Source organism: Carassius carassius, chromosome 24 (genome assembly GCF_963082965.1).
Source record: "Carassius carassius chromosome 24, fCarCar2.1, whole genome shotgun sequence".
Classification (NCBI taxonomy): Eukaryota; Metazoa; Chordata; class Actinopteri; order Cypriniformes; family Cyprinidae; genus Carassius; species Carassius carassius.
Window position 1 is genome coordinate 27,026,273 of NC_081778.1, and position 14,011 is coordinate 27,040,283.

Sequence of the window (14,011 nt, forward strand, 5' to 3'; positions counted from 1 at the left end):
GCTATCGGTTTTATAATTAAACCATTTTGTGTAATTATTGTTTCTTGGGGAAAAATTCTTCATGAGACATACTTGATGGCATTGGTAAGAGCTGGCACACATATATGTACATGCCACCGTAACACCACAAAATCCCTTTTACATTCTGAAATAAAAGTTGTCATCTGCATTCTATCTACAGCCCTCCGTCCAGTCATATACAGACACTGAGGTGAGATGGACACGAAAAAGTAGACCATCATGCACTTCAGTGCCTTCAGAAAACCTCTAATCAAATGAAGATGGATTTTGTACGGTTCATTGTAACAACACAATTAATTATGCATGACAGAGACATTTATTGGGCTCATTTCACCCGGACTCCACTAAGTAACTGGACAAATCGGGTTAAAGTCCGTCTTTCCAAGGTAGGACAACTCTTATCAGGAGAACAGATCTGTGTCTGTCAGACCATGATTTCATCATGACTCCAGCCTTTGTTGGATAGACCTGAACAAATGTAGTTGTTGAAATTCTTTAGCTTGAATTAAGACGATTTCTTCAGGAATGCAAAAAGGAATAAAAAAAAATAAACAATATGACTGATCACTCTATAAAATAGAGGAGACTGGGGCTAGTTGTCACAAAGGCATTTCTGAGTAAGACGTTTCAGTGCAGCAGTGGCTTTATATATATATATATATATATATATGCTCACCAAGGCTGTATTTATCTGATTAATTTATTCCTGGGATAGTAATACATTCAAATAGAAACCAACTATTTTTATTTGTAATATTTCACAATATTATTGTTTTACAAGGTGGAGAATATAAGATTCTCATATATATATATATATTGTGAAAACATTCCATGTTATTTGGGCATTTCTTCCACAAAATGTAAATGTTAAGTTTACTGTGTTGTCCTGGGCAATAATGGTGGAGATGTTAAAAACAAAATGTAATTTTTGTAGCTTAAAGTTGGCTTATAAAATAACCCCCCAAAAATGTGCCAAAATAGCCAAAGTCTCTGCAATTTACATCATTTATCCATATGCCTATACAAATTCTAACCTTATTAAATAAGAAATAAGAGAGTGAAAAAAGGCTCTCCAAGTATTAAAATAAAAAAAGTGTTTTGTTTGAGTTAGAAATTGAATCTACCATCTAATTATGTAATTATTTTTCAAATAAAAGTAAGTGCAGCATCTATATGGTCAACCATTGTTTAACAGAGGAAATAAAGAACATGGACTCTATTGACAGGGATGTGGCTTAACCTTAATTCACTGGTAAAGACAGCAGACAGTTTTCCATTCCTGCCCATCATTGAAATGTGCTCCTTTTGTCTTAGGGATAAATTAGAAAATCATGGCGGGAAAGAAAAAAAGCTGAACAAAATTACATTAGACTTAGCTGGCAGTCCTTGCTTTGTAAATGACACTCTTATTCCTTAAAATGGACTTCCTGGTGAACTGTTCCTTTCAATTTATTTCTCCATAGCTCATGGCCTCAGATCGCCCTTCTCCTATCATTTTAATCCAATCACCCTCTCACTGGATGTTATTTATTTGCTTATTTATTTTCAAAGGATGTAACTGATTTTTATCAGAGGGTAGAAGTGCCTTTTCTTCCTGGTGAAACGGTGACTAACGACCTGCTATCGATTTGTTGATTTGTCCATGAAAGAGATGGCTGTGTGATAGAGAGGCCATCTTTATATTTAGAATTATGCTACAGATACCTCAGACATTTCCTGCCCTGCAGCGTCATGCCTTACAAATAATGCATGCAGAATAATAAATAATAATTGGTGTCACCTCTGTGTAAGATTAGTCAGAAACAGGCAGATAATTGTTGGGGATTTAGCTAGCAAATCCATTTATGTGAACTAATCAATAAATGCGCTGTTATATACATATATATATATATATATGGAGCATAAAGATTCTGAAGTGACAGAATATTGAGTTTTGGTTGGTACAAACTGTGTTTTTAAAAAAATTAATTAAAACTTTTAATTTACTAGATATCAGTTCAGAGCAAATTTCAAACTGTAAATAAGATTAAAATGTAGATGAATTTCAATATGCTACACTCTTTAAAATAAAGGTTAAAGGGGGGGGGGGGCACGTTTTGGTTCCCCAAAGAACATTTTGGTCAAGATTTCTTAGTGTGAGGAACATTTTTGTGGAATTGAAAGATACCATGGATTTGAAAGGTTCTTCATATGAACCATCATTGCCAATTAAGACCCTTTATTTTTAAGGGTGTATATATATTATAGCTATTTAATACAATGATGTGAGGGCAGCATGAAACAACAATGCAAAAATCACACACTCACAGCATTATTATGGGGTGATATATATTTCTTTTTGTTTACAAATAACATCTATCATTGCTTCAAATATTACATTAGCCATATCTTTTTTTATAGCTGAAATAAATATATTGCACTTAAAAAAAGGCATCAAAACAAAAATGGTCAGACATCTCCTTATAGATAGGATACAGCTGACATAGAAATAAATACGCACATACAAACAAACAAAAACAGGAATAAAGAGAAAACATTTAATATATTGCAACTCCATAACTGTTTGTACAGTCTGTTCATAACAAATCAAAGGCTTGAAATGGTGGGCATTTTTTTTAACCATCTTTACTTTAGACAACACCACATTCAATCTAAATAAAACACCCAGAACCCTAAAATGCAGAAAGATTGACTGAATATCTGTATTGTGTGGCTCTGTTTGTGTATTTATGCTTGTCTGTTCTGTTCAAATTTGAAGGATAAATAAAAACTGCAGCATCAACTTCCTCACACTTACACAAACACACACACTCCAGTTCCTCTTCATCTGCCTATTACAGCTAGTGCTGTTTCTCTGTGATTTGGTTACAGGATGCTGATGAATTGTTGTCGATGTGACTGTATGTACAAATAGGAACACTTCAGCCACAAATCACCCAATTTCCCTCATTCCCTCGGGGAAGACAAGACTATTATTTAAAAGGTAGCCCATTATTTACAGGTGTAGACTTCCTGCAAGCTGGCTGTCGACAAGCAGCCTAGAGTGGCTAAAGATCAGTTTCTGGTACTGGAAAGAAAAATTAGCCAGTTCCAAAACCTGTCCATATTCCTCTGGTTTTCTTGGTTGTTACTTGTAGAAATGGCCTCACATTGTCCGCTGGTTCATATCGGTTGCAGTTCACCCTCATCACACTTTTGTCTTTTAAACTAAAAAATTTAATGAATTTTGTCATAATTTACTTGTAACCCTCATGTCATTCCAACATAAAAGATGATATATTAGATAATAGTAACCAAACGGTTTAAGTTAAATTTGACATCAATTGTATGGATAAAAATACAATGGAACTCAAAGGAAACCAAAACTGTTTTGTTACCAACATTCTATAAAATATATATATTTTTTGTGTTAGACCAATATGAGGGTGAGTAAATGATGACAGAATATCAATTTCCTGGAGAACAGTCTTTTTAAATATAAAATACATTTTAATGCCTTAAACAGTTTTTAAAGAAAAGAAACTTATCAGAGCAGAAAGATAAAATCAACCTGTCCAGCATTTTTGGGTCCACATGTTTCCATCCAGTACTGCGGTTTTCATATAGCACAGCGTCCTCTAGTGTCGACAGTTTGAAAACGAGGGTGGAGAGTGGTTGGCAGATCCACAGATACTGTATCACATCATTAAGAAGTGACAGATCACGGGGAATGAGAAAAGCAGTAGTCCAGTGTTACATTCTCACTCATTTGGCTCTGAGTGGCGATAAAGGCAATGAGACGCATCATTAAAGAGATAGTTCACCCAAAAATGTAAATTAAAATTCTGTCATCATTTACTCACCCTCATGTCATTCCAAACCTGTATGACTTTATATCCTTTTGTGGAACACAAAAGAAGATATTTTGTAAAAAGCTGGCTCCCATTGACTTCCAAAACACAAAATAATACATTCTCAAGAAATCTGGCACCTAAACACCTTTTATGCTCATTAGAAGAAAGAAAGTCATACAGGTTTGGAAAAACATGAGGGTGATTAAATAATGAAAGAATTTTTCATTTTTTTGGTTTACTATCCCTTTCAAGGTAGCATTAACACAGATGAATAGCCGATGAAGACGGATCTCTGAGTCTCTTATCAACGCTAAAACTCATGCTTAAAGTTCTCTTTTACAAGAATCCATGTCCGTTGGGCATTTCGTTCACCTTTTCTCCAGCACAACTGCTAGAAGCAGCACGTCCGGGTCGTTAGTCAATGCTGTGTCAGTATTATTTACATGTGGTTCTTCCTTTCGTGTAAGCATGTTTTTTGCATGTGTATGGGTGGCGTATGTCTTTGCATGCCAGTGATGGGGAATTCCGGCTGAGGTGACAGGAATCATACGAACGGGGTCATGACTGTGGAAGAATGGCGAAGTCCCTGGATGGCGGCGTAGGGCCCCTGCTGGAAATAGTGGTGGTAGCGTGGCATGTGGAAGGAGGGGAAGGTCGGCCCGCTGCCCTGCATGGAGCCGGCCAGGGCGGATGGGGTGAGAGGCATGCCCAGTCGACTGTAAGGGGGTAGAGAGCCCTGGATGGGGTGAGGAAGAGGACTGGCCAAGGACGCTGTGCTGGTTCCGATGGCAGACAGAGACTGAGGGTGCTGAAAACCCGAGAAGCCAGACGTTGTGGTGACCCAGGAGCTGAGGGAGAGGTTGTCTGATGCGGTGAATGCTGAACCTACAGGGGAAGAGCTGAATTAATTATTTGTACCATAAAATTAGCATATTTACCATAATGTAAAACACCTTTTTTTTTTTTTTTTTTTACAGCAAAAAGAAGAATTTTCCAAGATTCTTAATGGAACTATAGATTTTTTTAAGAGTATAAGGGGTTTACATTACATTTTGTGAAATGTACTTTTTATTGTAAATGGAAATAAAACTATGAATTGCCATTAGTGAAAAACTGTACTGGGAAACTGTGTGACAAATGACATGATTACATTTTATAGTACTTTTTTAGTTTTTTTAATACTACCACTTATTTCCAGTATTATAGTGGTTATCAGTAAATATTTAAATTGGTAAAACATAAATTGGTATATTAAGATTATATCACTTGTTGTAAAAACTAGTCATCCTGAAATACTTGAAACATATATTTTTTACTGTGAATTTCTAGCATTCACAGCTGCTATTTTTAAGCAAATTGAGCAGAATATTTCTAGTGTACAGTTTACTGTTACAGGAGGGTTTTCTTACCTCTACTGTGTGCAGAGAGCCCATCTTCACCCAAGGATTCCTCATCACCAGTGTAAGTCCGAATGGGCGACCGGGCGTAAGAATGCTTGTGGATCAAACTCTCAACACTTTCCCTACAGCAAAACCAAAAGACAACAGCCCAAAATATATCTCTAAATCCACAACTACTAAAAAAAATATTTTGATCCGGTTAAATATCCTAAATCTAGTGCATTTTAATCAACTAAACCATTTTTTTTCAAGGCATCACAGAATATCTTCTCATTTAAAGAGATTCCAAATCTCCAAAAATGAACACAAAAGAACATTTTAACAATTTTTGTCCATGAAATTAAAGCCAGGGTTCAAAATAACACAGTGGGTATGAATTACACATCTAGAGTGTCTCTCTGAAGCTTTGTGAGTTCAATGAATCAGACAGTTCATGCTTGCTTAAACTACAAGGGCATACAAATATGTTAACACACAGCAAGTGCGTAGAGAGAAGTGTGTCTGCTAGCCTTGCAGTAAGTGCATTAGCTCCTGTTAGATTAGACTCCTCAGACAGGCTGAGATGGTCTGCATCACAAGAGCCATGCGTCCACATTAGCCTCCCAATTAGGTTAGGAAAGTGCAATATCTGTCAGCAGCGCAATACAAATATGTGTGTTTTTATCTGCGACGCGCTCCCGAGGAGAGGGGGCTCGCAGCCCTGCAACTTGGGTGGCTGTTTTCAATCAGTCACGGGGCTCAATTGAATTACGCTGTGTTTTAGTGCAGTGCCCGACTCCAGACTAATGCGATTTCTGCAGCTCCCTGAAGATCAATTGATCAGATCTAATTCACAGCCCTTCCAAAGAGAAAAAGAAATAAAGAGACGGAGAAAGAGATGGAACAGGATGCATTTTTGTGTGGTATTTTTGGCACTCATTGACTTTCGTTTGTTCTTTCGTTGGGGTTCGAAATGGAACTCGCTGGCAAATGTTTAACTGGAATGCTAATTTGAGAGCACATCGCCAAAACCGGTCATTTCCAGCATTTCTAGCTTTATCAGATTATTTTTCAGGCCATTCAGTTGTTTTGCTCGTGAATCTTGGATCAGAAAAGAGACCATTTTTTCTTGTATTTATATATGTCAACATTGACTTAATTAAAATATTTGGTATTTAGTTTAGAGATCTCATAACACACATTCAACAGCGAGTAAAAAGTGCATTATTAATAAATATAAAGCAATAAAAATAAATAAATAAACGACAACAAGGGAGAACCTGCAACTATTTCTATATGATTTAAATTTTATATTCGTTTTGTTGTGTATTTTGAGAGCACGTTTCCAAAATCTTTTTTTTAATTTTTTTTTATAGCATTTCTAACTTTATCAAGCGATTCGATCAATTTCAAGTGTGTTTTCTTGTGTTAATTTTGTATGTTAGGCTACTATTGACTTAATTAAATATATAGGGTATTCAGAGGTCATATAACACATTCAAAGGTGGGCAAAATTCATAAATATGTGAAAAGCAAATAAATATAGGCTACTATAAAAAGCGATAAGCTGCAAATGTTAAGCCTACCTTTAGAAGTTATTTCTAGCCGATCTTAACAAAAAATAAATAAATAAATAAATAAATTTGATGTAGTAATTTAACATTATATAATATTATGATAATATAATTTTCTACCTTTTTGCTATGGCATTATTATTGTTATTATACTTCAATGTGTTTCTTAATTGACCACATGAACCACACTCTTAAATTAACGTTTTTTTTCAGCTTTTATTGTACCAACCCGCCCACACACGTCTAGGACTAATGAGACTCTAATGAAAAGCCACTTGTGCACTTGTTAATGAGTGTGGCTGAACGTTTCCCACCACACACACGCTTCACTCCTCCCTCTGCAATCACTCACTGCACCGAGCACGGGTCAGAAATCAACACGCCACTAGCAGCAGAATTCCTCATACCTCTCAATATCCGTGAGTCTGGAGGAGTCTCTGAAGCCTTTAGCGAAAGGGTTGCTGTCAATCTTCAGTTTGGTTATCTGAAGTGAAAATAGGAAACAACTAAATTAATCCGGTAGCTCTGTTCCTCTCCCACTTCCAGTAAATTGTTCTGCTAAAATTTAATCCATTTTAAACAGCTGCCGAAATATACTTTTTAAAAATTCAAAATAGTAGCCTACTACTAATTACAAAGGAACAGATTCATAAAAATAGCCAATTGGTAAATAAATACTCAAAAGATAAGTATTCTTGCACAAATATAGGCTACTACAGGCTTTTCCAGGTGCCTTTCAAGGGGATTAGGAAACTGGTTGATTTGTACTCACCAGCTGGTTCTGGTAAGCAGTGACTGCAGTGAAAACTGTCTCAGTGAAGACGAATGTACGAAACTCCTCAGACTTTAGATTAAGAAGTGACGCAGTGTGATCTTTCTTCTTGATGATATGAACTCGGGGTTGGTACTTGTGCATGGAGTTCAGGATGATCTGTTAAATAAAGTGTGAGACAATTTGAATTTATGTGATGCAGGAAAACTATAAAAATATAAATGTAGCAATTATTTATTATATATTATTATTATTATTATATAATTATACTATTCTATATAATTTATATATATACATTACTGCAGGCATTACTATTTAGTAAAACAAAACAACAACAAATCCTATTATGCCTCATCAGTCTAATTTTCCTGTATATCCAAATGTCCTATTTGAATTATAATCGTCAAATTATTTAAAAACAAAAATGAAACAATTGATCTTCACAGGCAAAATATATTTTCTGTAAAGCCACTTGCTTTTACAAATACAAATCGTTACAGATAGCCTACTTTTTTCATTAAACAATTACAGGTTGACACAGAATAAATGTAAAGCCGAAATTGCACAATGATTTGAAATAGGCTAATGCTTTCTTCTTACGTGACCGTGCTGGTCCAGTTCGTTGTTTGTAAGCTTCACTTTTTCGAAAGAAACCATTTGTTTCAACAGCTGTTCCCCTGTAAACGGCGAATCTGGATGCACGTACAACCTGTAAAATTATAAGAGAATACATTAATAAATATATGCTGTAGATCCGTTTGCATGTGCATTAAGTTATTCGATTTTCATTCATTTTATCCTTAAGCTATAATTACCATACATTTCACAACATTTATATTTGGATTTGAATCTAAAAATGAGTATAGGCTAAACCGGCTGTTCACAATTTGTTGTGATTTGGCAACTTAAGTAATCATAGCAAAACGACGCATTGAGGAAATGTCAAGTTTCTTACCTAGCAGGTAAAGGTGGATCTGCCTTTCCCGCCACAAGCCATGAGGATCTATGGTAGGCATATCGATATCTCTTATTGTCCACCGGAACGATGTCCATTAGTACGATATATTTGGCGTCCGGATCTACCCCGGAAAATGACACACGTATTGTCGGAAACATTCGTCTGTTGAAACAACATGTGCGTAAGTGGCATTCAGCTACATGAGTAGACTGCACATGATTTCTAAGATGTTGGTTCAAATAGACAAATGAGCTTAAATAGCCTATTTTAGATGTTGGCTACTGACAACAGGCATGTCCTTTAAAAATAATGTTAAATGCGTCTATAAAGATAGCATACTAAACAAATTCGTCTACTGGTTTGAAAATACAGATAAAGTAAAGTAATTTCAGCTGTTTTTTTTACCTTCCAGATTTTGTGATAATCATTTCCGTGCCGAGTTCGTGGAACTTGTCCCACAGTTCTTTGGTCTCGAGGCTGCAGGAGATCTTGGCCATCTCCTCGCTGGGCACGCCGGGGCTCGTAGGGATGAGCGGCTCCGTACATAACGGAGCGCCGCCGCCGCTGCTGCTGAAGTCTCCGTGGGCTTCCAGCGAAGACAGGTCGCCGATGTTTTGATGGCATGATGACTTCTCTACGAATTGTTCTAGAATAAAAAAAGAACTAATGAAATGTATATGTGCACCAGTTGATTGCAGTTGGTGTTACAAAAGGTGTTAAAGTCAGGGACTAACATGCCGATAGTCCTATTGGTTTGGTTCTTAAAAAAAAAAAAAACTTTCACACATTATACCGTTTACATGATTTGCTTTAGTTATAAATATAATAGAATATAACAGCCTAGCCTATATGAAATGTAGAAATAATATCACTGCATGTAGAAACATAACTGATAATGTGCAATTATTTATAGGTAGCCTATATTAATAGTGGCCTAAAATGAATGGTTTTATGTGCTTAAATATTTATTAGATAAGTATTTTTTTAACTGTAATCAATTTAGCCTGAAACGTAATATTACAAACGGCATAGAAATACTAAAATATTCCAATGCAGTGGCCATTAAACCCACAAATATTAATGTTTTTAAATCTTACAGTTACTGACAGGCAAATTAGACCTCACTTGTATGTTTATAGGCTACTGTAGCCTAAATATAAATAAACTGTTAGCCGTACGAGATGGTTTGTCGTTTGTTTCCCTAGAAAATTAAATGTGTTCATTTTGATTTGCCAGGAAAGTGTGCAAAAAATAAATAAATAATAATCTTCAAAAACCAACACAAATTGGCCAAATAAAAAATCTGACTTTCATATGCTTTCCTTTATACTTTTTTATAAAAAGTTTAATAGAATTACTCCTTACACTGACAAGTCACAATTTTACCCCATTTCTTTAAAATGAAATTTAATAAAATGAAATTTATGCATTTAGCAGACGCTTTTATGTTTTATTCAAAGCGACTTACAGTGCATTCAGGCTAACATTTTATCTAACGTGTTCAAATGTTAAAATATTTACTTTTTACGACCGCACAAGCTCACGCAATTGTACAACCCACTGCAAATAAAAAAGGTTTAATTATTTAAATACTCAGCTATTTTACTAGGTTCTATTTTCCTTTACATAAAACTGCTGGAGTTTGACACAGATACGCCTCACGAGCAAACTCACGTCACTGCTGCAAAACAAGAAAACACTGCTGCTATCAAATCTCGTTGATCTGCTCTCACCCAGCGGCTTGATGGTATTTTCCTCCGACTCCTTGTCTTTCGGTTTCCCACTTGACATGAGTGCGGCTATGGAGAAGGCATTCGCCCTTGAAGAGAGCTGAGGCTTTGAGGAAGAAGTGTACTCCATGATGCGAGTGCTCAAAACTATTCTCAACAGCACAAATATCCAGATTAAGCCCCGAAACGACTTTAAATTGCAAGATGATATTTGAGTCAGGACTAAGAAGATTGCAGGCTACAGGCTGTTCCGTCTGTTACTTCCAAATCGGTTGGGACATTGTGTGTCTCGCTCCAGTCACCCTCAAGCTCTCTTGCACAAGCAAGGTTTTCAAAGTAAGTGTTGGACACTTGCAGTCCCCTTCATTTCACTAGCCCCTCCGTCGTGCACAGCCATGACCAATCGTTGTGTGGCTTCTAGATCATTGGTTCTTCAACACCCTCCACTGTATGGTCAGCTTATTTATAAATCCTGTATACGATGACGGCTTGGCTCATGAATATTAATTTATTCTCGTGACGTTGACCTTGGTGATTTGCCGAAAGAACGAATAGATTTTTGGAACATCATTTTCAAGGAACATCAGAACGACATTATTAATATTCATGAGTTCATCAATAGTGATTTCGCCTGCTGGGCGCATCGCAGACCTGAGAGAGCCGTCAAAAGGAAAAATAAACTTCATCAGTGTTAAACACGTCACATCTGTCTACACGTGTATAACCTTCCATCATGCATGAAAACTTAAATGTACACATCTTGTAAGGGAATACATACTTCCCATGACAAATGTTTTATCACCAAGCTATAATTAAACTAATTATAGCCTGTTTGTTTTATTTGTCTTGTAAGTTCCCACATTTTTGAGTAGGCTAGCTATGACATAATCCATTACTACTTAGAACATTTATCTCCGACAAAAACACACCTCCATCCAGACGTTTTTAAATCATTAATACATTTAGCCAGTAAAATTGTATTCTAAGAATTGTAAACTCGCCAGTTATGCTGCTATAAATATAAATATTGGAAAGAGAAAAACAACATTTAGGCCTATCAGTTTCTTGATTTTGTCGCTTGTTTGTAACGACACAGTCCTGTCTTTACAAACCAGCGAAAAAACTAATCAGGAAATTGATATAGGCCTATTTAATAATTTGACTAATTAGTAGGCTAACCATAAATTGGAACGGAAAAGTCCAATCAAAATTAAAGAAAAAAATACTAAATAACATACATAGGCCTATAGTTGTATTCTATAATTAAATAAATTATAATTATTATTAGCCTATTATCGATGTTTTTATTTTCGTAGATTCATCAACATTACTTAGCCTATCTGATTTGTAACAGTTATGTTTTTGTTGTTGTTGTTGTTGTTGTTTGTTTCTCTCTGCGTTATTCTTTGAACTTTTGATAAGAACAAATCCTGTCTAGACGCCACCTCAGGCCAACGCTCTCGCTTGATGCCAAAACTGAGACACAGGCCCTTTGTCAAGTCAAACACTTAGTAATCTTATGTCGATCAAGCTTGGTGAAATCATTACTGCAGATTTTAACTAACACGTTTCACACAAAAAGCACTGGTTTGTCGCGTTAAGCCTAGCCTGGGTTCAACTGGTCGGCTGTGGCATTAACATTACATTTACGTTTAGTCATACCTACACTTCCTGCGCGTGCTCGAGCCGAGTGAGAGTCAGTATATAAATATTTAGGCCTATAGCCTATATATTAAAAGCGCTGACTCTTGTGTTTTTTCCGCTTGAGGAATCACCTCAATGTCACTCTCTCTGGAGAGACGCATGAGCCCCAGATCTACAGCGTTTAAACCCACATTAAGGCGACACTCAAATGCAAATCCAGTGCTGCAGATATATTATAAGGGACCTTGGCTGGAAAAAAAAATTGATTACTGTGCAATTGCCAGCGGATAATGTGCTAAAAGCTTTCCCACTTAGCGTAACTCCTTACTGAATATTATCCACACTTTCAGGGCCGATGTGCCAGCCGGACCAGGGGCGTAGATTACGCGGGGGACGCGGGGGACGTGTCCCCCCCACTTTTATCATCAAGAAAAATTTTTTTCGGGCAAATGTGGTTGTATAGAGGTTTTCAAGAGCTGGTGTGAATAAATATAGATTTAAACTCAAAGAGACATGATAGTCTGCGCATGACCTGATGTTTTTTCGGACCGAGAAGGCGAGATGAACGTCACAGAGCTCTAAACTCTCCTGCAGTGCGTGTGTGTGTGTGTGTGTGTGTGTGTTTCATTCATACTCGAAGCCGGAGGGCGCTCTCGCGCAGAAAGTCATATCAGGAAACTCATATGGACAACAGTGTCCAGGGAAATAATGGGGCGGACTAAGCTTTTGAATGATATAGTTTATAATGTTGCAAAAGCTTTTTATTTCACACAAATGCCGATCTGTGGATCCTTCTATTCATCAAAGAATGCTGAAAAATTACTCATCTGTTTTAAATATTGATAATCAGCATATAAGAATGATTTCTGATTAATGTGACACTGAAGACTGGAGGAATGATGCTTTGATCACAGAAATACATTACATTTAAAATATATTCAAATAGAAAACAGTTATTTTAAAAAGTAAAAATATTTCACAATATTACTGCTTTTGCTGTACTTTGGATCAAATAAAGGCAGGCTTCGTGAACAGAAGAGACTAAAAATCTTACTGTTAAAAAACTTTTGACTAGTAGGCCTAGGCTATATAGCTAGATTACAGAAATGTTATATCTTAATGTTATATATATGTGTGTGTGTGTGTGTGTGTGTGTGTGTGTGTGTGATTTCTGTCCCCCTCACTTCTGAAAAGATGGCTACGGCCCTGAGCCGGACCATGGCGAATTTTAAAGATAAAGCCGACACATGCTCGTCAGGTGCAGTGTTGCCATGTCCGCTTTTTATAAGCGACTTTGGATTTAGGCTACATAGAGTCACGGTTTTGCTAGTCCTTGGCAAAGATGTGACCAACCACAAATCATTTGCCGAATGCTGTTTAAGAGCAATAATGCCATTATTAATGGTTGTAGTTTCCTCTTTATTCTGTTTATTTATTAGGCTAACTTATGATTAATAACTACAGTAGGCTAGTCTATGTGTGCAACATTTTAATTAGGCCTATTATTATTTATTTTTTGTTGTTGTCTTTTAGTGTAGAAGATATGATTATTGTAATAAAACATTGTTATTAAATTAACAATTTAGCATCTTTTATGCTTTATGCAACTTTAAGCTTTTTATGATGATGATCCAACTAGCTTTTTTTTATTGCGACATCTGGCAACACTGGTCCAGCGTCGATTTCATACTGGCAAAATAGGAATCTAAACAGGAACTGTGTTTAAAACACAGGACTGACGGACGCATCTCGGGGATTGTTTGCTATATTATGTCTCAAAAAAAGTTTGTTTTAATGTTTTAATAATTTCTGTACATCGGACGGGAGATAATATAACGTTGGTGAGCATAATTAAGACTTTGGAATATAACTAATGTGCTGTCCTTAATTATTTATAGGTAAACAGTGTTGTTATGAATTTTTTTGATCATTGTTAAGGAACTAATCCATCTAAAGTAGCATTAATTCCATGCATTTATGCCGTGTAGGCCAAATCATATTGGCCACAAGCTTGTGAGGTTTTGAGGATCAGTATAGTGAGTTATATGTTCCCAACATTATAAATTATTACAAAGTCTTAAATAATTGATTTCAATATTT

General features: G+C 36.1%; 1 protein-coding gene across 2 annotated transcripts; it reads right to left on the minus strand.

The window, feature by feature from the left end:
• Nucleotides 1-3,568: 3,568 nt before the first annotated feature.
• Nucleotides 3,569-10,718, minus strand: LOC132103336 (T-box transcription factor TBX20-like). 2 transcript variants are annotated; one of them, XM_059508362.1, is made up of 8 exons: nucleotides 10,271-10,718; nucleotides 8,943-9,183; nucleotides 8,535-8,699; nucleotides 8,180-8,288; nucleotides 7,580-7,738; nucleotides 7,215-7,291; nucleotides 5,264-5,376; nucleotides 3,569-4,739 (listed from the first exon to the last, which is right to left on the minus strand). In XM_059508362.1, exons 1-8 carry the CDS (start codon nucleotides 10,395-10,397, stop codon nucleotides 4,399-4,401), a joined length of 1,332 nt encoding a protein of 443 aa, XP_059364345.1. In that variant the 5' UTR covers nucleotides 10,398-10,718; the 3' UTR covers nucleotides 3,569-4,398. The 2 variants fall into 2 exon arrangements, with proteins under 2 accessions (XP_059364345.1, XP_059364344.1); XM_059508361.1 differs by having other exon boundaries at nucleotides 5,264-5,379.
• Nucleotides 10,719-14,011: the final 3,293 nt, after the last annotated feature.